Source organism: Rutilus rutilus (assembly GCF_951802725.1).
Source record: "Rutilus rutilus genome assembly, chromosome: 1".
Lineage (NCBI taxonomy): Eukaryota > Metazoa > Chordata > Actinopteri > Cypriniformes > Leuciscidae > Rutilus > Rutilus rutilus.
Genome location: NC_140209.1, coordinates 66,661,207 through 66,688,305, shown reverse-complemented (window position 1 = coordinate 66,688,305; position 27,099 = coordinate 66,661,207). Strand labels below are relative to the sequence as shown.

Genomic DNA, 27,099 nt, shown 5'->3' with positions numbered 1-27,099 from the left:
TGCGTCGCGATCTGTGCACTGCTGTCTCTCCCCGCGCTGTCGCGCTCGACATGCATGAGTCACTTGGAAAAGTCAGCAGCTCGTTGCGCGTGGTGCGCGCTGTGAAGGTGTGTTGGGGACACTCTAAAACTGTGGAAAAACACCTTCTGTACTGAAATTGGAGGACCAGATTCAGTATGCAGTGCACATTATGAACCATGGCGTTAACTTGACCTGCGTTTCTGTCAGTGCGTGACTACAGCTCAGTAATAAACAACATTTTTTGATTGATCCATTTCATACAATCCGCCTTCATTTAGCAAGTGCACTTGCGCAAAAATATTTGTTGTTGTTGTGGATGCTGCTGATAAAACAGCTTCGCCAAGACTACAAAGAGATGCATTTGTCTGTGTGTTTTGTTTCTTTTGTAAAAGTTTCCCCGGATATAGGCTACTTCCCTATTTAATGCATAATTTCTTACAAATTATATTATCAGCATTACAATTTGAGTAAATATAGCTGTGTAAAATTTAAGGGATGATGCCACCCTTCTAGAACAATGTGCATTTACGTTTAAATTGTAACGTATTTAATGGCATGGAATTACAGTGTAATTAGTGTTAGTTCACAGCTTTTACAGTTGAGTGAGGTAAACTGATAATATTAGTGATTCTCATTTCTTTATCAAAACACAAAAACTGGTACCGTTTTGGAGAGAAATTGGGTATTTTTTCATCTCTCTATTTACCCCATCTCATGGTGTGTGATGCTTAACTATTGTATGAGTTTCTAAAGGTTTTTTTAATTCTTTGCACAGTTATGAACATTGATATTTTATGTGCAACAAGCATGCTCAGGCTCAGTGGCCTTACGCCTAATTTTTTATGTTTTTTTTTTTTAAACAATATGATTTAAATGGTGATGAGTGTACTGTTTTGATGCATTTTAAAAAGATGAATGATATATATTCTTCGATCTTTATAATGTGAATTACAGTATGTACAATGCTTTTTTACTTTATGAATTGTAGTGCACAGTGTTTATTATTAGGGGGTAGAATCCGCAGCTCAGTACTCACTACTCATGAGTACGTTTAAATTAGCTACTTTTTTTACTCTTACTCAGGTAGTTTTTTGGACAAGTACTTTTTACTCTACTCGCACTACATTTTTTGGAATGTAATGATACTTTTACTTGAGTATGTTTTTTCAGTACTCTTTCCACCACTGGTGGTTAATGAGATTCTTCTGTCCATGGATTCAGGGTTAATAAACAAGTGCTGGATTTGACACAGTCTCCCATTAAATACTCATCTCTCGCCTTAGTGATATCGGCATCACTGGTTCAGCTCTTTCCTGGATCATTTCCTACATCAGCGACAGAAAGTATTATATCACTATAGGTCACTGCTCCGCTTACACTGGGTGTTCTTTAAGGTTCAGTTCTTGGCCCACTACTGTTCATCATTTATCTATATCTACTTGGTGACCTCATATACATGCATGGACTTCAGTTTCATTGCTATGCTGATGACATTCAAATTTACCTCACCACCAGCTCTAATAGAGCATTCCCTGCCCGACTCACTTACTGCATGTATCAGGGATATCAAGCATTGGATGTCCCCGAATTTCCTCAAGTTAAATAATAACACAACTTAAATATTGATGATTGGTTCTGCTGCCTCAGTCAAAAGGATGGACCAGTCCTTTGATATTGATGGGGTTCATGTTAAGCCTTCTTCATCCATCTGTAACATTGGTGTTGTATTTGACTCAGCTCTTTTTGCTCTCATATTTCTTCTGTTGTTAAAAACTCTTTTTTCCATTTTCGTAATATTGCACATCTTCGAACTTCTCTATCTGATGCTGACACCTTAATTCATGCATCAATCGATTACAGTATGTTCTCACATCGACCAGGCATTCTGCTCACGTTACTCCTCTGCTCAACACTGGATACCCGTGGCATTACGTATTCACTTTAAGATATTACTTCTAACATTTAAGGCATTAAATGGTCTTGCACCTCCATATCCATCTGATCTACTTTACTCCTACCACCCTGCCCGGTGATTATTTAAATGGTGATGAGTGTACTGTTTTGATGCATTTTAAAAAGATGAATGATATATATTCTTCAATCTTTATAATGTGAATTACAGTATGATCACTTAGATCAGCTGAACTTTTTTTTTTTTTGTCCACTGTAGGTGGAAGATCATTTAGTGTTAATGCTCCTAAATTATGGAATTCACTACCCCTTACACTTCGTTATATCTCATCTATGGCTACCTTCAAGACTCAGCTAAAAAACATATCTGTTTAACACGTACTTTGGATAATGTGGCTATATGTATCCTAATGGGTTTGCAGTGTGGATGGGTAAATGTATTGTAATGTACAATGTACAGCGACCTTGAGCTACAGAAAGGCGCTATATACATAAAACTTCTAAGTACCTCAAAATGTTGAGTTGACAGTTTGGATTCTTCAGTCCAGCAGAGAGCAGATTCACTCCTGAATCCTGCAGGTCATTGTTACTCAGGTCCAGCTCTCTCAGGGGTGAGTTTGATGATTGTAGAACTGAAGTCACAACTTCACAGTGCTGATCAGTTAGATTACAGGCTGCTAATCTGAAGAAAAAAAAAGGAGTACTCTGGTTATAACCCTCATGGAATAAAAATATATTTTCATACATTTATGACCAATATATTAACTACTTCAAATATATTGAAAAATATATGAAAACATATATTCCGTTAATAAATTACAATATAGTATATACAATATATAAACTATATTTACTATGTTACACTAATGTGTATTCACCTGAGTAGGGCTGCAACTAACGATTATTTTGATAATCGATTAATCGGACGATTATTTTTTCGATTAATCGATTAATCGGATAGCCTAGGTTTTTTTTTAATTCAATTTGATTTTTGTTTATAACTAAATAAAACCCTAAATCAGGGTATTTATGTGTAAAAGTGTACTTTAAAAAGTGCAAAAGCCACACATTGAGTTTTACTAATATAATCTTAAATTTTTACATTTTAAACCCCAAACACAAAAGTTTGTCCAGTTTTTAAACAGTAAAACTTCTTTAAATATCCAAAATATATATAAAAAAAAAAAAAATATTGAGTTGCGCTGACATATAAACTTCACATTATGAAATTAGGACACAAACATGTTTTAGATATTTTTAGATATTAAGCAGCAGATTTTGAATTCCAATGTAGAATGCGATCTGTTATTTCTTGATAACAGACCGCTGCGAAGTATAACACACCAGAAAAACAGAGCGTTGCTATGGACACAGGAGTCTAACCGTAGAGACGGAACAGACTATTTTCTTTAGCGGAAGCAATACAATCATTTTTAAATCAAGAAACTCCTTTTTAAATCAATATTTTGTGTAAAATTATTGATTTATTTGGTGGGTAGCCATGTAATAAGCGGGATTATCCCTTACATAGTAGACAAATGCTATAAAAAGAGAGCGGAATGGAGGTAACGTTACGCAGCTGACAACAGGCTTGATTAAAAGTACAGGAAAAATTATGTATTACTGCACAAGCATTCGCTGAAAACCACTGACTACAGTGACTAAAAAACAATATTTTACTGCTGCTGTTATTAACTGCCTTTATATTTAGTGCTTCACTTTGTAAACACCATTTAATTTAACTTATTTCTGCGGTAGCGCTATTTTAATCCATCACTTATGTTGCGAGCGTACTGATTGCGCAACCTGATGCTCGATACAAAATAGATCTAGTGTGACTGTCCCGAAGTTAGTAAACAAAGCTGTTTACACAGTAGCATTGAATTAAACTAGACTATACCATTTTCACATCTTCATATAATGAGAATACAGTTTTTGCTTGCCGTGCTGATGTTTCTCTCCGATTACTCTCTGCCATTTCGCGTGACTGCGTTGTCATGAAAGTGACGTCATCAGTAACGCTCCACCTTGACGTGAGCAGACCAACTAATCGACAATGACATTCGTTGACAACGATTTTCATAATCGATTATTATCGATTTTATCGATTAGTTGTTGCAGCCCTACACCTGAGTTACTTTCACTCAGTTGAGTTGTTTCTGCCACACAAAGTAATGAGTTGAGTTTGTGTGTAAAGTTAATTACTTAAGGGTGCAATGCTGAAAACATGTAAAGTCTAATTGGTCAAAACAAATTGTTGAGTTCAAAACTCTAGGTTTGATTTTTTTCAACCACCCCTATTCATCAACCAATCAGATTCATGCATTCAACAGCCCCCCGTAGTGTACATTTATATAAAGCAGACATTATTATTAACATTAATTAATGAATGAAAGTCAAACTCAAACCTCAGTTTGTTGAGTTGACAGTTTGGACTCTTCAGTCCAGCACAGAGTAGCTTCAGTCCTGAATCCTGCAGGTGATTGTTACTCAGGTCCAGCTCTCTCAGGGAGTTTGATGACTGTAGAACTGAAGCCACAACTTCACAGTGCTGATCAGTTAGATTACAGGCTGCTAATCTGAAAAAAAAGGAGTACTCTGGTTATAACCCTCATGGAATAAAAATATATTTTCATACATTTATGATCAATATATTAACTAGTTTAACCCTCTGGGGACCAAGCTGTTTTGGGGTCCTTGAGATGTTCTGACATGCCTTGACATTTGTGCTTTTTTCAGTTATTTATAAACATGTTAATGGCAAAGGTGTAAATTCACTCTATATAGCACAAACAGGGCTACCATAATATGCGAGCAACGTGTATGTAGATGTTTGTATTTTTAAGAGAATAATGTTTATGCGTGGTTATTGGAAAAAATTTAAATGAAAGTTGCTGAATTAAGACCACAAAACACATATTAAATATGTGTCCACAAGACTTTTGACTAATGGATGTTGTCCCTTTGAGTTCTAGCTTCAAAATGATGTAAAAATAGTCTTGCTTTATTGTTCACAAAAAAAATACATTGATTTAAATGGTGTAAAACAGGTTTTGCTTGGAAAGCCAATATGCGAGGGGGAGGAGTAGTTTACACCTTAGATTATGAATGTCCCACCCACTCTGCATAATGAGCCATTCACTCAGGTGTGAAACTGACTGAGCCACAATGCAAGGACAAAAGATGTATTTAGAAGAAGACTTATATTGACCATTTAAGATTTCGCTTACATCTCTCTTGTAAATATGTTTTGCTATTTTATTAAAAATGTTACAATTACAACAATAATTACAATTTCAACAATATTTCAAGTGTACTCTTTCTTTGTAAAAAAAAAAAAAAAAAAAAAGATTATAGGCCTACATTTTATCATATGTATTCATTAGTTTGAATATAGCCAACATTGGAACATCTAACATCTTAGTCTATGAATTTATTTTTGACAAAAATTGTATTTTTTTTTGCAGTTTAATACGTTGCTTATACAAATACATTTTATTTCAACATATTCCAGTCGATTTTTACTCATCTCAGTAGGCTATAGCAAAGCAGTTTATTCTTTCACACACAGACGCGCGATTCATATTTAGGCTAAACAGTCTTTACAAATATGTCCCCTTCATTCATCTCACAGAAAGGCGAGTCATATTATAGAAATGCGATTCATCTTTTTGCGGTTTACATAGGCCTACACTAACGTTATTCCATAACGTTATTCCACACGTGAGAAAAGAAAACAGCCTACCTCACTCCTCAGCGGAATCTGCTCCTCATTTCAGGAGATATTGCTCCTCATTTCAGGAGATATTGCTCCTCATCAGCACTGTTCTGAGGAATCTTTTCTCCATAAGGTAGGCTATAATGTCTCACTCGCGAGGAGTCGCGACGCGCTTTGTTTACAGCTGATGTGGGCGTTTCACAGCTCTGAAATAGTTCTCAGAATTTGCGTTTGAATAGCACGCGCTCTCCGGGGAGTGGTCACATTACTGTGAATGAGCTCGTAATGAGCTCGACAGGAGTCGCTCTCTTTTTATACAGATTACAGAAGCTGAGAATATTTGCTTTTTATATAAATGACTTCATTTAAAAGATGCGATCTCAAGCTTTATGCCCGTGGGTCTGTTTGCCTGTTTGACTGAATTTTTGCGGAGTTATAGATCATTTTCGAACGCGTTTCAAATGGGAGTTTACTGACAGAGAGAAGGCAGAAATCGCATCATGTTAATTTTTCTTTATTTGTCAAAAAGCAAAACACTTTATTTTTATTGTGAGTATACAGAAAAAAAATAGAAACTGAACAGGATCGATTGATGTATTACACGAAAATGAAAGATCAAAATTAACAGAGCATTTAGTGTTTATTTTCATTGCTAAAAAAAAAAAAACGAGCAAAACGCGCGGGCGCGTTTGTGGTCCCCAGAGGGTTAAATCTGTTAATCTGAAAAAAGAGAGGACTCTTGTTAAAAGGTTATGATCAGTCAAGAGCTTGTTAATAATGGAGAAGCTTTTGCATACTGGAGAGACGTTAGAGAGCGGGAAGGCCTGGTTTGCACTTTTTGCACTTTTATTTTACATTACATGCACTTACATGTTCTTACAGTGTACTTACTCTAGAAAGTACTGGGTAATATAAGGTAACTGCATGGGTTAAGGTTAGGTTTAGGGGTAGGTTCATGGTTAGTACCTAGTTAGTACCCAGTTATTGTAATTACTATTATAACATATTAATTAGTTTATGTAATAAGTACATAGTATGTACAAGAGGAAAAGGACTCTAAAATAAAGTGCTACCAAGGCCTGAAAACGGATGCCGAGGTTGCTTTGATTCCGCTCTATGCAAATAACATTGTTTTTTAGCTGTTTTAAAGAAACAAGGTATGATGTTGTTGTTGCTGAAGCACAGCCGTTTCATCAATTTTTACATAAACTGTCTCATGCACCAGCTGTTAGATGTTGCATGTGTGCGGTAACCAGATTTCTCTTGGCGGCATACAAGTTGGGATGTTTTCTGGGCCCTGTAGGTGTTCTGACATGCTCTGACATTTGTGCTTATTTCTGTTACTTGTGACATTTTCATGGCTAAAGTCTGATTACACTGTATTCAGCACAAACTCTGTTACAATAATATGTCAGCAGCATGTATAAAAATGTGGTTTGTGCAGACAACATCAGTGTTTCTGACGAGTTTTAGTGAAAGTGCAGAACGCAGTAAGTAAGTGATGGCTTAAAGGGGAGCCCTATTGACGATCTAAATAATAGTTTTGTTTTTCATGCTTCTAGAGGACCAGTGGTTACGTTCACACTGTAAGTGATAACTGCATTTAAATGTGGGAGTGAATCTGCTAAATTTGAGTCCTGTGAGACATGAAATTGCGATGATTGACATAGTAACCATAGCAACATTATGGCTTCTAATAATGTTATGATTTTTGTTACATTTACACTTTAGTCATGTTTACAAAACGCCTTGCAGAATGTAACAGAACGTTATAGAAATAGTTATTTTTATTTATTTTTTTAATAAGAAGGATTATAAAAACATTGATTCTATTTAGTACTGCCCTGAAAAAGCTTTTTCACATAACAGATGTTCAATAGCCTAGTCCACAAGACAAAATACAAATACAAAATACAAGACAAATTACATAGACTTGATTTTTAATATTGTGTGTCATTACCTGAATGATCCACAACTGTTTTTTTTTTTTGTTGTTGTTTTGTAATGGTTGTTCATGAGTCCCTTGTTTGTCCCGAACAGTAAAACTGCCCAATAGCCTTTAGAAAAAATCCCCCAGTTCCTGCACATTCTTTGCTTTTCCAGAACCTTCTGCATATTTGACTCCTTACTAGCAGTGACTATGATTGTGAGATCCATTTTTTCACACTGGTGACAACTGAGGGACTCGTACACAACTATTACAAACGCTGCAAACATTTAGTGATGCTCAAGAAGGAAGCATCCGTTAAGAGCCAGGGGATTCATCTTTTGAACTTTATCGTTCGTGTAAATTGTTCTTATTTTGTTTAAAAGTTAATTAATTAATTTAGTCCTGCCCTTCAGAGGCTAAATAAGATATTAGCTTGTAAAAAAAATAAGAAAATTTAAACATCACCATCATCTTGCTCAAAAGTTTGCCCCTAGCTCTTAATGCATCATGTTGCATTCTTCAGCATTACCTTGCAGATTCTGAAAGATGTATAATAGGTAAACGTATGACTGCAGCTATACACTGCAATCATTTTGTAAGGGTTAAAATATTAATTTAAGAGCTCAGTGTTGAGACCTTTCACCGGAATTTGATTGAGAGGCGACCTGACCAATCATAATGCAGATATCCGCCATTTTTGTCTAACAAACAAACCAAATCAGTTAGTAGATTAAAGTCTAGTGGACTTGAACTTGAAAAATGGTGTATTGATTTCTTTTTGCAGTTTTGATGTTCATTCATGTTTAATTTGTGCTATAACTAGAAGAGATTATCAGTTCACGTGCTGCTTGAACTGAGGCGCTACACATTAAAGTGTCAGTCATGTTTGAAAGACTTTTTTTCACACCAAAAGTATGCTGCTCTGTCTTGTCTGTTGGCGCATTGTCAGTGTCCTCTTTTCTCTGCAATATATTTTTCACTGTGTGAGAACATGATGTGTGGCGTGAGTGCGGAATGGCTTGTCGGACGTAGCAACAGTAACTAAGAGGGGCGGGTCTTTGGTAAAGGTCAATTTCAAATTATTTAAATCTTTGTGGACTCGGCCGGACTCGACTTGGACGTTAAGGACTCAGACTCAAGTCCGACTTGGTCCTCTTTAGACTCGGACTCGATTGTTAAGGACTTGGATTTGACTCGGACTCGACAAAGGTGGAATCGGACCCAATAAATTAACTACAATATAATTTAATATATAGAATGTGAAAAACTGTACGTTCAGAGCAGTATGTCTGAATACATAGTATTTGAAAAACAGTCTGCGAAAAAGTTGCCGGATAACCTAAAACTTCTGGCAAGATACTGAAGTGCGCATACGCTGGACACTTTACTATCCCATGAGGCCAAGGAAGAGGTTTTATGAATGGCAGTGAAGCGACGTAACTGACGCTTGTAGGTCATATAATAATGACAACATGGCGGATGTAGTACGTCCAGATTCCATTCATACTAAACACATTCATACTAGGGCTACACAATGTATCGATTCAGCATCGATATTGCGATGTGCGCATCCGCGATAGTCATGGATTGATGGATAGCCTTGGATTATTTGCTAAATTTAACCATCATAGAGTAAAAGTTTATAATGTACAAGTTTTTTTAAGTCGAGTCAGGCATCAAGCGCAAGAGGACTTGCGTGCCATTTTCTTTGCGCACACACAAAGCCACGCAGACAGCATGTGAACACCGAATTCAGTTCCCTTTCTCTTTTTTCCAAGCTTAAACGGACAAGTGCACGTAAAATTAGGTTAAAATGTCTGTCTCTGCGAGTATCCTCGTAAACACAGTCGGTTGTGCACTGTAAACAATTGAGAAAGAAAACAGATGCGTGTCATTTATATTAGGTCTGGGTATTCGTCTTAAAGGGACAGCAGCTTAATGTAAGCTGTTAGATGTCAGCTGTTTGTGATACCAATGGTGATCAAACAACAAAAAAGAAAGAGAAAATGACTTTTGTAGCTTTAACAAAAATAAATTGTATTAATTACGGTAATCAATTATATTAGTTATATTTTATTTATACATTGAAGACTGTTATTCAATTTCTGTACCTGAATACTGTTAGATTTACCTAAAAAAAAAAAAAAACATTTCAATTGTATCTTTCTTCTATTGTATTTATCTATGCTCATAAATGATTATTTTCTATGCAGATTCACTTCCCTACAAAATCACCCGTATTATTCTAGACTGATTAATTCTATTCAAATAGAGCTATTCAAATCAACTGGTGAAATTGTTTATTTATACATTGTAATATCGGAGAAAAACTAAATATCGCAACGTAAGTTTTTTCCAATATCGTGCAGCCCTAATTCATACCATATATACCATAGATTTTTAACGGTCATGAAGGATGTTCTAATTCAAATGTAGTGCCTACTCGACAGTACGCAATTGCGGATGCACCATGAGCGTTGTAAACAGTTATTTCAGCGTTTAACGGGAAACATTTTAAATGGCAACAGAAAACTCGTCAATTGGAGTGAAGAAGAGACCTTTTCGTTATTAACTTTACTGTCCAAAAAGTCCATATAGAGAAAAAAAAACTTGATAGTACTTGGCAATATAATATGAGGATGTGCAATGCAAGAGCCTTCATGTAAACAGGTTGCATGCAGCATTCGTCCAATCAATGAATCTAACACCACAAATACGCAAATAAGAACGTTAACCAAGGGTTTAGGAGTGTACAGCATGAAACATCAGTTTATAAATACCAAGGATTAATTGTTAACCCCGGGTAAATTATGATCAGTGTAAAGGTTTACAATGACCCAGGGTTAACTATTATTATAAGTGTGAAAAGCCCTCTTGTATGTCAATAATAGTTATAAAACAGATAGTTCTGGACCTTGATTCTGAATGGTTGAGCCGTGTTCTAAGCCGTAGTAAATTACTGTACAAGGACTCAAGCCATCCAAGCCACATAACATTGTTTTATGCTCTTATCACGGTTACAGTACCATAGCATTAAGGCCCGGACTAGTGGGCTCAGACAGTTTCTGGTCAATCTTGTTCCTGGAGTACACACAGCACTGCACATTTTCAAATTCAACTCATCAGCTAGTTAGTAACGACTCCAAGACCTCAAAAATGTGTGTTGGATAAGAGACAAGAGAGACATTAAAAATGTACAGTGCTGGTATTGAAAATCACTGACCTAAATCAAGATATTTCTTATTTTAATACATCATCATCGCAACTATGGAAGGCATTTTCTGCCAAATTTAAATAAATAAATTAAATGATTAAAATGAAAACCAGATTAACGATTTCATTACAGAAACTGTACGCAAAATATGTGACAAAATTGAGAATTAAAATTAAATGATTTCATTTTCACACCCGGCATTCAAACAGATTTTTTTATTAAGAATATAGGACTGACCTGAAGGAAAATGCTATATCTAGCCTACTGTAAATGCAGGTACACTCACTTTCTCACTTTTTCTTTTTTTTTTCTTTTGGCTTTTAGTGATTTTACTTCATGAAAGTTGCATATATAGATACATATTTTTCAGGTTTAATTTGTATTGCGTGGTAACCGTTTTATAAAAGCAATAAGGTACTCTAGGCTAGTGCTGTATCTGAAAAAGTCACGGCTGAAGGGCGTTGTTAGGCACGATGCAAATATGAAACATTGGCTGAAGTCCTCGGTTAAAGCTAGCGGGTATTAATGTCTATATCTAGCTATAATTGTTGTAGAAATTGTGTTACTAAGACTTTTGTACACCCAAATAGTTGAATTTCCAAAACAGCCTAAGACATGAATGAACTTCATCGCAACTGAAGATGCCGTGACTCAGGCCGAGGAACTGCAGTGCGCCGAGGGTTTGACGCAGGCTGGTCAGGCTGGTTGTTTCCACTATGCTGCGGCAGCTTCCCGCAAAAGCTCACTAACAGATTTCGCCATATCTCGTCGTCTTGATTACAATATAAATCACATTTAAATAATTTCGTTTCACACATTCACTCATGCACACGGAACGTCGACGATTTCGCTTTACAAATTAAGGCGTGCCTCTAGCGCCGTTACTTGAATAAGCCACACCCACTCATTAACATAGAATTTGCATGCAGGTTGTCTTTGAAAATGAAAATGAAAGCTGTGAAATAAAAGAGGAATTAAAATGACAACTAAAATTTACATTTGAATTTGAATTGTGTTACTATTATTGCGTGAGCATTAATAAAGAGCTTTGTAAAAACTGGATTTGTAGTTTCTTTTTCACGTTTGGCTTTTCATTTTAATATTGGCAGTCTTGCCTTGAGACTGTAGTGAAAATGAAATGTGAAATCACCAATTGCATTTTATTTTTCAATTTGACAGGGATGATGCACTGTCACCGTGAAAATGAAATCATTTAATTTTAATTCTCAATTTTGTCACATATTTTGCGTACAGTTTTCTGTAATGAAATCGTTAATTTGGTTTTAATTTTAATTTTAATCATTTAATTTATTTATTTAAATTTGGCAGAAAATGCTTTCCATACGTAACTAGATATAAGAGGTAGCCTAATTTTAAAAGTTTGATTTCTAGACCAGGAAAATGAATATATTTTTCTAAAAATGCTTAATCCATATCCAGCAAATTATGAACAATGGAAAAGTCATGTAAATTCATTGGTTGAAAAGATATTCAGCTTTTAAAACTTCAGAAATGTAATTACTTGGATTTCGATTATAATTACAAATTAAAATAATTATTTTAAATATTTTAATCTGTAGACACTTCAAATTTATGTAAATAAAAAAGTAATTAAAGCGCATTTAGCTAAACTATTAGCCTACATGAGATGTATTATGTTCATATTTCAATTCAGTTGATATTATGTTCATATTTTCACACTCACAGAGCTTTTCTGCAGTTCCTCAGAGCAGGTAACAGTCTCCTTCGACCCACTTGTGATGATATGATGTTTTTAAGGTCAAACTCATCCATTACCTTTTCTGACATCAGGATCATGTTTGCCAAAGTTGAACATTGCGCAAGAGAAAGGTTTTGGTTATTTGTTCCAGATTGTAAGAATGCCTGCATTTCGTCAACAAGAGAACTATCCTTCATCTCAATCAAGCAGTGACACAGATTCATCCATCTTTCAGGGCTGACATTGTCTTCTGGACTTTCTGTGTTTTCGTGTTTTTTAAGGTTTTGGATTATTTTCTCTCTGCTCTCTGGGTTCTTCTCTGTGCGAATCAGCAGATCCTTTACAAGCAACTGATTGGACTCCAGTGAGATGCCATGAAGGAATCGAAGGAAAAGATCCAGGTGTCCATTTTTACTCTTCAAGGCTTTATTCATTGCTCCCTTCAGAAACACATCCAGAGAAACACACCAACGTATGACCTTTCCAGATCGAGTTCTGGACTTTCCTGTCAGGAACATTTTCAGAACTTTACTGTTCTTGTGTAAATAGCAGAGAAACACATACAGTGCTGCAAAAAACTCCTGAAAGCTGAGATGTACAAAGCTGTAAACCTTCCTGTGATAAATCACAGATTCCTCCCTAAAGATCTCAGTGAAAATCCCAGAATACACTGAAGCGTCAGTGACGTCTATGCCGCTCTCAATCAGGTCCTCCTCATAGAACATCACATTGCCCTTCATCAGCTGATTGAAAGCCAGTTCAGCAAGTTTCACAATCACTTCTCTGTTGGACTGCAGGAGATTCTCTGGATCTCTCTCTTCATACTTCTGGTTCCTCATATGAGTCTGAATGAGGAGGAAGTGTATGTACATTTCAGTCAGAGTTTGAGGGATTTCTGCAGTGAGATCTTGTTTCAGGATGTTTTGAAGCACAGTGGCTGAGATCCAGCAGAAGACGGGTATGTGACACATGATGTGGAGGCTTCTTGCTCTTCTGATGTGTGAGATGATTCTGCTGGCTTGATCCTCATCACTGATTCTCTTCCTGAAATATTCCTCCTTCTGAGGGTCATTGAATCCCTGAATTTCTGTCACACGGTTGATGTATTTGGAGGGGATCTGATTGGCTGCTGCTGGTCTGGTGGTGATCCAGATGAGAGCAGAGGGAAGCAGATCTCCTTTCATGAGGTTTGACATCAACACACCCACTGATGAAGACTCAGTCACATCAGAAACTTTCTCACTGTCTGAAAACATCAGTGTAATTCTGCTTTCATCCAGACCATCAAAGATGAACACAACTGTACATTCATCATAAATCTTTGAGTCCAGATCTTGAAGTTCAGGATGAAAGTCCAGCAGAAGTCTGTGAAGACTGTACTGATGATCTTTAATCAAGTTCAGCTCTCTAAATGGAAGAACAAACATGAAATCTACATCCTGATTGGCTTTTCCCTCGGCCCAGTCCAGAATGAACTTCTGCACAGAGACGGTTTTTCCAATTCCAGCGATGCCTTTAGTAAGAACAGTCTTGATTTTGTCTTTCTTCTCTCTTCTCTTCTCCTCATATCCTAGTTCAGGTGACGGATCAAAGATGTCATTGCAGTTGATTGGAGTGTCTTGGAGGGTCTTGTAACTTTTCTCCATCTGTAGCACCTCATGTTCTTCATTCACTCCTTCACTCTCTCCCTCTATGATGTACAGCTGTGTGTAAATCCTGTTCAGGAGGGTCTGATTCTCTTGTAGTTTGATTCCCTCAAATAAGCTCTCATACTTGTTCTTCATGCCGGTTTTGTGCTGGTCTTTGACTCTCTGCAGATCATCATGCACTGGCTGGTGAGAGTCGAGCTGCAGGGCTGCTTCTGTGTCATGATGACTGATGTGTTTCTGACAGGAGGAGGATGTGCTGGTCTGACAGGACACATCTCTGATCTGGTCAGCTCTTCCACCACTGAAAACACATTAAGAAGACAGAAACACAAAAACCTCTGTTAAAATAAATATAAAAATCAGAAAAATGTAAAAACTGTCTTCTTAATATATTACATGGAGATCCTCAAGGTTCTGTTCCCGCACAGATTTTATTTACCCATGTTTCCAACAAACTGTAAATTATTTATGCACATCAGGCATTTGGGGGCAGATAATGACCTGCATATTAAAAATAATGAGACATCAATATTTCAGTAGTCAAAATGTTAGAATAAAAGAGAAAGGTGGCTAAAATTCTTGACCAGATTTACCAGAAACCATTATTTTAAAATATCACAGAAACACAGACATGAAGAAAAAGCAGTGATCATGTGAAATGATTACATGTAATTGATTTACTTGTAAATGGCGACGGATGATCCTTAAATCAACAGTTATTCTGAAGAATATGTAAAGTTTGCTGTTGAAGCTAAAGGCAAAATAATTATCATGATAATCAACAGCTGGCTTACTTTTCCATTTGTTGACATGACAGAGTTTGATTCAGATGGGAAATATCGTATTAAGTTGGGTGTCATCATATTAATCATCATATTTATAATGAAACCATTATATTTAAAAATATATATATTAATCATAATAAAATATCATGATTATTGTTAAAGCCAATATAATTTATGGGATCTCCTTCAAAGCTTTCAGAATCTTTAGTTTTTAAATATTTTTTGTGTGTTTTTAAAATGAACAGTTTAATTTTAATGACAGTACATTATGGAAGTAAAATAATGTCAAATGTTTTTGAAACAAAAAGCCTGTTGAATTGCACTACTTGAAAAAAAATAGGCATTGCATTAACCATGCTTGCATTTTAATGCATTGTATTTTTAGGGCTTGCCTTTTTATGGGCTGAAATTCAACATGGTTGAATATTTAAGCTGTGAATATTTCAATTAAAAACATTTCAAACACATTTTCATTATTAAAAATTCACTAATCCATATTCACCTTTCATATTTCACTTCCAAAATATTCAAACAGTTTAAAAATACAACCTATAATATTCAACAGGCAATTTTCGGTCCATTTTATTTCGCTTCCACAAATTCAGTGGTTCAAATTCGACAGTAAATTCAAAGGGACTGCAGGAAAAGCAGTAGATTACCGAGATACTCTCCATCTGCTGTTAGTCGACCTCACCAGCAGGAGGTGCAAAAGCACGTGTTGTTGACGAAGAACAGCAACAGTTAGAGCAAGCCATTCATTCATAAAACTCATTTAACAGCAATGCAAGTGTATTTGTGATTATTATGACGGCGGTTTTATGTTAAATTCAGTGTCTTCATGGTTGCTTTCCCTGTGTAGCCTACAAGAATCTTTCTCTACAGTGAACAAGATTATAATGTTATTCCTAGGGGTGTGAACCGACACTGGTCTCACGGTTTGGTTCGATTACGATTATCATGTCATCGATTCAGTTCAATTCGATATCATGATGCATCGCGATGCACCGCATCCTCAATTTTAAATTTTACTTCAAAAGTGATGTGTGCACGCGTGCTCGCCTGTTCAGGAAGTCGCAGTGACAGAAACAGTGACATTCCAGTTCAAGTTTCAAGGGAGTAAAGCTTGTTTATGCCATTAAGAAAAGGAAAATCTGTCAAATAAATTTTGTTTTAAAGAAATGTTCATTTAAAAGCAGCGCTCATTAATCAGTGTATTATGTTACCAAAAGATGCGCGCATCAACCGTCGCAGAATCCTCTGTTGAAGGTGACGATCATCCATTTATAATCACGCGTAACAACACAGAATAATTGTAATTTGACCATCGGGTGCGGTTACTTAAATCAGAGAAAATTATTGGGGCGGGTGGATGATTTATATTTGGCTGCGGATTCGGGTGACGTTGGAGCTCATCCGCTTTTACTCTAAAGCAGTCAGACTCTGCCAGGCGTTAACAGCTCGGGGTGAAATGGCTAACGTGGTTTATCAAGTTAGTGGTATTACCTCCTGCATATTATATTTGTGCGTGACATGAGCGCACGCAGCGCGTGTCTGCAGGTCGTGTTTACCAGGTTGTTCATAAAAGCCGAAATGTGCCCAGATGTCGGCTTTAAAGTAGTTGGAGCATTTTTAATTTTCTCGCACTCGCGTCTCTCGTTTATATACTGTCTATGGTCTCTCCTCCCTCTGCCAGTGTATACTACCGCGACAACAAAGCACGTACGCCACAAATGACGTCAGAAAAGCGTCAGTACATTATAATCGGTTATGGTCTATTACTGAACCGATACCGAATCGTCCTCGTCTGCATCGCGATGCATCGTAGAAACGATAAATTTTGACACCCCTAGTTATTCCCCGATGCGGATATACAGATCCAATGTTACATTTTTGAGGTTGACATATATTTCTCTTGGTTGTTTAGTGGCCTTAACTTTATATTGTGACGATATGCTGCATGCAGGCTAGGGTTTCCCTCAATACTTCAGGATTCTCCTGCTGGACATATAAAACGCTTAACGTAGCTTAATGGACTAATTACAGTGATAGGCCTATAAAAGACCAAACTCGCAGGCAAGCAGATGGACTCAGAATAACGCGCAAAGTTTAATGCTGAGCGTTTCCCAGTGATAGACTGGCATAAAGTTGGCTTGACATTCGCACATTTAAGTGTATAGGACTTTGTTATACACGTTTCTAACTTCAATAGCATTTGTATAGAACGACTTAGTCATAAAACCAACTGTAAAGTGTTCATGCAGTATCAGGCATAATGCGCACCCTTTGGATTTTTGATTTTTATTCAAATAAATTTAAGTGTGCTATTGAAGTTAGAAACTTGTATGCCAATGTTGTATGCAACTTTTGAGACGGTCCCTAAATGTGCGAATGTCCAATGTCAAGCCAATTTTACATTTAGTCATTTATTTAGCAGACGCTTTTATCCAAAGCGATTTACAGTTAAACTAACAATAGTAGGACAACAATATGCAAGTGCTATTCTTCCCAGTTTAAGCTAATGCAATACACGTAGGCATAGCCTACTATATATATATATATATATATATATATATATATATATATATATATATATATCGTATTGTATCGATATCGAGATATCTGGCATGAAAATCGAGATATGAAATTTTGTCCATATCGTTCAGCCCTAGTGTCTGTTATCAGCGGATTCTGTTCATGTGTGGCCAGACATTTTAGAAATCACGACCAGCTGATGTTTTACGGCCATGTCCGGAATAAATGCCTATTATGGTAAACCTATATACAGTTAGGGTGATACAAGCTTTTGGGCATATTGCCCATCAAACCTCTTGCGTATTGTTTGGTCACACCACAAGGTGTCACTGTGGCCTCAAAGCTTCAAAACTGCCACTCTGAGCTCGATTGCTATGTCTGAGGTAAAACACGCCCCCCTCAGTAGCATACAGAGCAATAAATGTATAAATAAATACATAAATAAATGTGAAAATAAATAAAAGTGAAAATAAATAAATGCATAAATAAATAAATGAAAGAAATAAATAAATGTGGAAAAAATATATTATTATCCATAACTAAGGGAAAAAAAACTATAAATAGTCATTTATTTTTGTTTTTACATTTCTTCGCATATTTAATTATGTATTTATTTATATATTATTAAACCAGGTTTGGCATTCCATACTTATTATCACATTTATTTATCTATTTATTCATTTATCTATTTATCTATTAATTTATTTATTCATTTTTAATATCTGCAGGTTTTGTCCTCCATATGTTATTGACAGTTTTTAGAGGCGATGAACCAATATAATATCTTGACTGACCAGACAGCCCTGAACTTCATGATACTCACACAGGGTCAGAGGTCACAGCAGGTCCATCACTGAGATCAAGGGGCTCAAACATGGAGGCGTTACTCTTCAAAGATACACAGCTGGATACTGGAGATGGTCCATCACTGAGTCTAGGGGGCTCAAACATGGAGGCGTTACTCTTCATGTACACACAGCTGGATACTGGAGATGCTGCTCTCAGAGTGTGAACAGACGCCTCCTCCTCTCTTTCCTCACACACACTCATTTTACAGGTCCGGTTCTCCTCCTCTCTCTCCTCACACACACTCATTTTACAGGTCCGGTTCTCCTCCTCATTTTACAGGAAGTTTGCTCCTTCTCTTCCTCCTTGATGAGAGACTTGATTCCAGACCTGTATGTGAACACAGAAAACATGCACAAAACAACTGAATTTTGACACATTTTATTTAAATGGAATTGAATTCACTATAATTTAATGTCAACAGTCTTTCTCCAGTTAATGTAATATTGTTGTTTAGAGCAACACGTCGGCCACACTTTCAAACACTGCAGTGTTTAACAAGGCTGCTGTGTTTGAAAGTGTGGCCGACATGTTGCTCTAAAAACCGACTGTTGAAGTGGGAAAATCCATCTTCGCACTGCAGATGTGGGACGTGCAGACGCTGACTCTGAATGGCATTAGATATTATTTACACAGACTGTTAATGCAGAGGAGCCATGGATGCATTTACATTGCAATTACAATTGCATAATGTTAGGAGATTAATTTTTTTATATAACATTTTGAATATTGAAATATGAAATGATAGAATCGATGAAATGATACGTTTAAATATGAAACTAAAACAGCCAGTATAGGTGGTGCCAAGCCACCATCTTAAGGAGTGAGTTCAATCATTAACTCAGACGATTCGTTTAAATAGGTAACTGATTCGTTCAGTAAGAAAAAAAAGTGTTTTCACGCAGCGGTTCTGTGGAGTTTGGAACTTTTTATTTTTTCTGAAGAAACAGCAAAAAATAAAGAAAAAATATTTTTCAACACTCTTACCGTGTGATAGTATATCATATTATAATAAAACTATCACATACATATGATTTTTTTTTTATATACAATTTTTAATTTTGGTATTTATTTATTAATTTTGTTTTTTGCGAGGTGGCAGAAGAATTTTTTTCACACACAAAATAGGCATTGAACAAACAATAGGCTATTAACAATTTACAATTCTCAAAAGGCAGACGTAGTTGCAAATTACAATAAATAACAGCAATGAAGTCTCAAATCATATTTACAACCATGAAAGGCAAGGAAGAGAAAAGAAATAAATGAATTAAAAAATTATAATTTAAATAATTGAAAGAACAACATTTATAGCAAAGTAAGTTATTGCAAGGGCTATATAGCTCATTGAAGAAACTGGCTACTGTAGTAGCTTTTTAATTTGAAAGAGAAGTAGCAAAAGCTTTAAGTTCATTATGAGGAAAGGACAGAGTTTTTCATTTATGAATGAAGTGTTGAAACTGATTTTATTTGACTGGTAACAGCCCTATAGTAGTGCCTTATTAACTGAATTGATCAGTAAAAATTAAGAACTTATAGGCTACATGATGATGCATATTAATAAGGTTTTAAAAAATGCCCCAGGAAATCAATTTATAGCGGGAATAGCACCTCTTTATGGAAAAGTTTGTTTCTGTTGCTGTCAACATTGTTTTTGGAAGATACATTAAAATGCAGTTAGCTTCTGTGTACGGATCTACAATGCATGGCATAAAATGTGGTATAGTGGATAATTTGACGCGCTTCCGTGTCACAGTGTCTGTTATAAGCGGATTCTGTTCATGTGTGGCCAGACATTTTAGAAATCACGACCAGCTGATGTTTTACGGCCATGTCCGGAATAAAGAGTAGGCCTATATGGTAAACCTATACAGTTAGGGTGATACAAGCTTTTGGGCATATTGCCCATCTCTAAGTCATTTATTCCCTGCGTGACCTGTAAAGTCACGTCCACAAACCTCTGGTGTGGAAACCTCTTGCATGTGGATTCACCTTCACTTTAATGACACTGCTGAACAGCAGGTGTTTTTCACAATCCGTTTTTCGTCTCGCAAATATGATGTTATATTTTTACGCGTTAATGTGATTATCCTGTGACTACACGCCCAGTCTTTCTGCGTCACTGAACACACATTATAATATAGATTACTTAAATAATGACATAGTTTCAAAAAGTCAACCAAAGATTTAAACATTAAACTAAAATTCTCCTGTTAACAGAAAAAAAGTGTAAGTTTAACCATTTCGGCTATTTAATGAGTGTTACAATAGACGTGAAGTATCACGAAAGTAACTTTACACTTTTATTATGTGTTTGAGTTCGGCATAATGTCTGTTTAGACGCAAATACTCTATCGATATTACAGCTATGAAAAGTTTAACGAACTTACTGTCACATGTGAAGCGATTGCTGATTTTCTATCTTCAAATGGCGTCTTTACAGTCATCGACTGATTTCGATTTCACTGTGAGACAGGTAGATGTCACAGGTTAATGTCCACCAGCCTCTCCTCGAGTGGATTCTTTTCTCACTTCCGGGTTTGGATAAATTACAGCAGGGCCACTTGTATTGAGAAAAATGCGAGACCATATAAAAAAAAATATTTTTTTTGCATTCTCACTTGCACAATTTTATTATATAAGAATAGAAGACTTTGAAACAACATTTGGGGATTAATTTGTTAATGGACAGTATAAACACAAACAAAATGCTACAATTTTGGTAACAATTTATTTTGATGGTCTCTTTTAAACATTCTGACTAAGTAACTTTGCAACTTTATGTCAACTATCAGTCATTAGAGTATTAGTAGAGAGTCTGCTAAATATAAATATCTGCTAACACTTTATTGTGACGCTCCTCCAACAGACTAGCCATAAGTAAAAAGAAATGGGGGAAAAAAAACTTTAAAAAATAAATAAAAATAGTCAAAGAGTCTCTAATTCTGTTGCGTCTTCTGTCAAAAAAACAAAAAAAAAACAAAAAAAAAACCTTAAAGTTTGGTATTAGTAAACGTGCATTTGAAATGGTTTATGTAAAAATTGTAAACCTTCATATATGGATGTAGCCTAAAATTATAATAGCATTATTTGTAATGTTGGCTATTATACTGTAGTGTATTAAGAGTGTTAATGTGATATATCATAGATTATAAACATTGTAATCAGTTATTTCTTTATTTAAATGTATTTTTCATTTTTTGTTTTTGGCTTGTTTGAGATGCGCCTTGCCTCGCCTGAAACATGCGAGAGTAGACGCGGCTGCAGTGAGAGGAGGAGTGAATAAAGCGCAGTCCAGCCGGACAGATCTCTCTTCTCGCAGTGGATCTGACACCTGTGAGATCAAAGATGGATATCGCGGGATTCACACTCGTGTATTGCTAAAAAAAAACTGGATGTAATTTAAGTTCTGTTGCTCTTATATGAAAATAAATATAATGAACAATACACCCAAAGTACTTATTTAATTCCATTCCAAATACATGTTTGTCAATCATTTTTTCTTTAAGATGTACAAATGTGTTTTCTTTTAAAATAAAAATTAGGCCTACAATGCATAACCCATAGAGATCGCACGATAGTTTGGGAATATTCACACATAACACATAAAACATGATATCAGAGTTCATAAAACATGATATCAGCAACTGCGCTGGACTTTGTGCCCCCGATGCGGACTTCGGCCAAGCAAGAAGCAAACATTGCGTGTTATAAGTGCACTTTCGCACCCTCCACACGAGTTACCAGAAATCATTGTGAACGCCCAATCAGATAAATGAGGGGAGGAGTTGTGTTGCTGTTTGACTTTCGGTGGCATGGCAGAGAATAAGATGTTTAGGTGTAAGTTTTGTTAAGCTATAATTACAGAGATTATCATCATAAATCACCCAGACATGGCTTTGACCAATAACACAATTGATAATGAACACATTTAAACATATATGTTGCACTACTGCCTGAAACTGAATACTTATAGTGGGTAATTAAGGCAATACCATTTCCCATTATATAATGTGCTGCCAGTGGACACCTTTTCATCTGGTCACAGTTCCCAGATCAGCACCCCGACAGAATTCAAGGCTGGTCCCTCTGGTGCTGTTGATGCTGATTTACTGGAGCCTTTCTCCACCTTTCCTGAGCCAGGACCAGCAGAAATGGAGGAACTGTGAAAGCTGACCTTCAGAGGCTGATCATACCTGTGGATCTACAACACCAGAGGGGATTCCTACACCGTCCACAAGGCCAAGTGCAGGGATGGAGAAAAAACCCTCAAATAGAAAGAGGCGTACACTGTAAACCCAAATAAGTTACCAGGACTCAAAAAAATTGAGGCAATCGATTGCCTCAAATTTTTTAAGTTGATTAACTTAAAAGTCACAATTTTCCAGAACTTAAAAGGTTGGATTACTGCTACTTAAAAGGTTGGATTACTGCTTGTACCTTTTGATAACGGTTAAATTAAAGTGCTCATTTAGCTCAACTCAAACCATTTGAGGAAACCGATTGCCTTAAATCATTTAAGTTTATTAACTCAAACAATTTAAGCATAAAAAAATATTTGATTTGTGTCCAAGTAACTCAATAACTTATTGTTAAGATAACTTGGGTAAATAAAGTTAATAGTACTAAGTCCATTCAATTAATATAACTCAAATCTATGAAGTACACTGTAAACCCGAATAAGTTGGCAGAACTCAAAACATTTAAGACAATCAATTGCCTCAAATTTTTTAAGTTCTGAAATTCAAAGTACATTTATTAGTATAAACTTAGCTTTTAAATGCTAATCTGTTAGCATTCTAATTTGCTAACATATTAGCAAAAGTATGTTACAGAAGCACTTTCTGTGTGAGCGCATTAATATAAAGGGATTATTTGCTCTCAAATCAAGCTGCATGCACCACTTGTCACCATGATGGTAACTATCCTACACCGTAAAAAAATCCTAATTTTACAGAAAATAACTGTGATTTTTTGACGATCATTTTCTTTCATTTTAAATTGTTCTCAAAACACTGTAAAATTACAAATAATATCTGTAAAATAAAAATTCAGCTGTTATTTTAGGTATTGTGACATTAATGACAAATTCCAGTAATTCACATTTTTTATACAGAAAATTGATTGTATTTTTCATATAGTATTTTTTCTGTTTTCTTAAATTACATAAAAATGTATGTAAAATTACAAATATAATCTGTAATTAAACAGTAACGGAACAGTTAAATGATAAAATGGTCAACTGACTGTCAGCTCCCCAAAAAACTGTAAAACATCCTAAATTAAATAAACTGAAAACACTGTTATTTTACAGGTATTTCCTGAATAATCACGATCATATACCTTCATTGTAAAAAAAATCTTAAAAAAATGGTCAAATGACTGGCAGCTGCGGCTGCCAAACAAAAACCATAAAATTAATGTAAAATATGCTAATTTAAATAAAGTGTAAAAAACTTTAAAAGAAATTTGATGTCACCATGATTGAGATCAGTGTCTGCTTTAGTTGGGCTCATGACCCGTGAGTTTTTAACTTTAGTTTTCTCTGGCTGCTTAAACTGTGTATATGATACACATTTGTTATAGCAATAAATGCAGGAGAAAATATCAGATCTTGGTCAGTTAATGGTGATGTTATAGTCATCATATGATGGTTAAATCTCTTAATATATTAGCTTAGATTACATAATATGTAGATGGATTTTAGCTTTATACAAAGTCTATAATTAATGCCATAATTTTTCACATGACCCTTGAAATATTATAGTATCATAATTATAACAATCTGAAAAAAAATATATATTCATAAAAGGTTTTGAGCTGATTAATTGTTATTGTAGTATAGAGACATCAAGAATCAACATATGAATCTCAACAATAGTGACAACCAACAAAGCTTTTTTGTGACTTTATAGTAGTTCAGAGTAGGGCTGGGCGATATATATCGTGAGATTGTTATGCGCATCTTGTCAGTAAAGCCGGTTCCTTGATTAGTAGTAAATCACCATCACCTGCTTTCAGATGGAGCGGCATTTACTACACAACAAAAACCCCAGTGTTAAATTAACACTCAAGAGTGTTATATATCAGAAGAGATCATTCTAAAACTGGGATTACAATGAATGGTTCTGGATTTGGGAAGAGGACATTTACCCACAATACAAAGTAATAATAAAGAATAATCAAGATTCACATCCTTGGAATGAAAATCATCTGACTAAATAAATGATAGTTTCTGTAATGTCTTACAACACAGGAATACTAACATGGTAACTTCTGACCAAAAAGACGTAGAGAAGGGGCAATGATAATACAGAAGTATGAATTTATGATGTTCGGGAGTATAACAGCAAATTCTAAAGCTAAACCCTGTAAGATGAGGCTGTGATATTAATGTTGGCCACTAGAGAGAGACACAGGAGAAGGAGTCGTTTCAGCCTAATGTTTTTCACTAGTTTCGATTCCTTTGAATGGAATTAAAGGCATTGATTGATCTAGTTAATTTGTTTAATTATGGTGTACAAACAGTAGCCTATAGTACATAGAAATCTGTGAAATGTGAATCACTAATATTTTATATAATGGGTGGAAAATATTTACGTCATCATTTGTGTTTCATCTGCAGGTCGGGAATCAGGATAGAGCAGATGCGGGTGAAATATCCAAGGCTAGTTTTAAAATATCAAATAATGTTTATTGTTTATAATATTTTATTTACAGAATTGATGCGTTTTAAATGACACCTGTTACCGGCTGCTACATAAAAAAAAAAAGGATTTTTTTTATGCTATTCACTTTATATGAACAGTTAATTTTCATTTAACTTCATTGTATCAGGTTTCTCTTTCAAACACGATTGCATCATGTTAATAATACCCAGCATGTTGCTATTTCACATGCATAATCTGCAATTTCTGTCATATTGCCACAAATAATTTCAGCCTAATGTATCCCAAACTGTAACGTTAAATGTTTTCTCTTTAGAGAAAAAGGTAGTTTCAGCATTGTACAAGTAGTATCAGGTCACAACAGTTTTACAGCTATCCAAAATATTTAAATTCAGGGTATCAATTCAGCTAGGTATATAACATTTTAAAGAATTAAAATATATATTAAAAAAAATGCAGTAATGGCAAAACCGGTTGACGGAATCCAGTTCAGATTCATTGTTATTGCCTATTTTAGATTATAGCCACAAGTCAAGTCACCTTTATTTATATAGTGCTTTTTACAATACAGATTGTTTCAAATCAGCTTGAAAAAATAAATAAAAAATGAGTTAATGAAAACAGTGATGTCATCATCCAGCTCAGTTCAGTTCTCATATAATGGTGCCAATGCAGGCAGATCAATAATATTGTTGAATATTAAGTGTCCCCACTTCACATGCTAAATAAAATGTATTTAATAATACCCACTAGTGCATTCAGATTTATAGACACGCACAGGTTGACAAGGACCAGTCCGTGCCCACTCTTACAGAGCCCTGGTTTGTTTTGTCTAATCATCTCATCTGTTTGTTTTCAGGATTTTGTACCCATCCTTTATCACTGAAATATTTTACAAATCAATCGGTTCTTTTAAGAGCCCGTTTCTTTTTCCTCCTCTCTCTCTCTTTCTCTATTTCTCTCTTTCCCGTGTTGTATTTCTTTGTGCTTTTACTTTATCCTTCAATTATTTATATTTAAAAACATCTACAAATGGCATCAGAGTCATTAAAACAATTTAATGAATGGCTGGAAGCAGCAGAAACCATGGCTGATGAGTTGGAAACCCAAAAAGTAAAGTTTTTCATTATTCATTATTCATATTTCATTATTTCTCTATCATGGTATTTACCTAAATTTAAAAGAAAATGCCTCTGCAAATGCTTCCCCCAAATGTATCATTTAGTTTTTACTTTCAGACTAAAAAGAAAAGGAAAAAAAAGGGAACTGAAGTCTCCAATGTTTCCTGGAGGAAGAGAGACCAGCATGGGTTCATCCTACCACAACGTGTTCAGAAGAGTCGATCTGGTCAGTAAAATATACTGCATACTGTTGTTCACAAGTGTCTCAGCTTTTGGTCAGCAGTGATGTTTTCTATATCATTACATGTTGTGTTTGCAGTTAAAGCTGCCGGCACTAGGGAGCTCTCAGAGGTCGAGGAGCTGCAAATTAATGATATTCCGCAAGAGGTGCCAAGTCTTGGTAAGCATATTGAATTGAAAGCCTAAATAATTTCAGCTTTTATATTTAAATTTAAAATGTCACATATAGGCAACTGTAAAAGTATGTAACTCCCATTTACATCATGCATATGAAGTGACAAAGCCATATAAGAAATTGCTAATTTGCTTTATTAAAATGCATTATTTCAACTGGCTTTTTCCTTATTATTATTATTTATTTTTTATTAATTTAGATCAACATCTTCAGAGGCTAAAAAACCTGCTAACTTCTGTCACTGTCTCTGCATCAGTGGAAGTAGAAGAGACACCCAGCATGTCTGCATGGACCAAAAGACAGGTCATCTCTGAAAAGAAATTCAGGGCTGCAATGCCAGAGATCTTGAATTGCATGTCGGCTGCAGAGACCGTTACCCAGCATTGCTGTCAACAATGCAGAACTGTTGATGCTGTTGTCCGGTGCTTAGACTGTGTCCCCTCAGGAAATCAGTTTTTCTGTTCATCATGTGACACCGAGATCCACAGAAAAACTGTTTTCCATGATAGGGAAGCGATGTTTGATGGTTTTTTTAAAACCCATTCCCCCAACATCCGTAGTGGTGGCTG

At 35.5% G+C, this 27,099-nt stretch overlaps 1 protein-coding gene across 1 annotated transcript in view; it reads right to left on the bottom strand.

Annotated features, from left to right (window-relative positions):
* The window catches only part of LOC311298817 (protein NLRC3-like), a gene marked incomplete at its 3' end in the record, with an annotated part of 87,515 nt that extends 66,654 nt beyond the window's left edge, over positions 1-20,861 (bottom strand). Inside the window, exons 1-5 of the mRNA XM_084422071.1 lie at positions 20,717-20,861; positions 18,304-18,656; positions 12,500-14,464; positions 4,341-4,511; positions 2,441-2,614 (exon numbers count right to left, since the gene is read on the bottom strand). Coding sequence (XP_084278197.1) covers positions 2,441-2,614; positions 4,341-4,511; positions 12,500-14,464; positions 18,304-18,575 — 2,582 coding nt within the window. The 5' untranslated portion in view covers positions 18,576-18,656; positions 20,717-20,861. The remainder of the gene's footprint in view (positions 1-2,440; positions 2,615-4,340; positions 4,512-12,499; positions 14,465-18,303; positions 18,657-20,716) is intronic.
* Between the last annotated feature and the right edge of the window lie 6,238 nt (positions 20,862-27,099).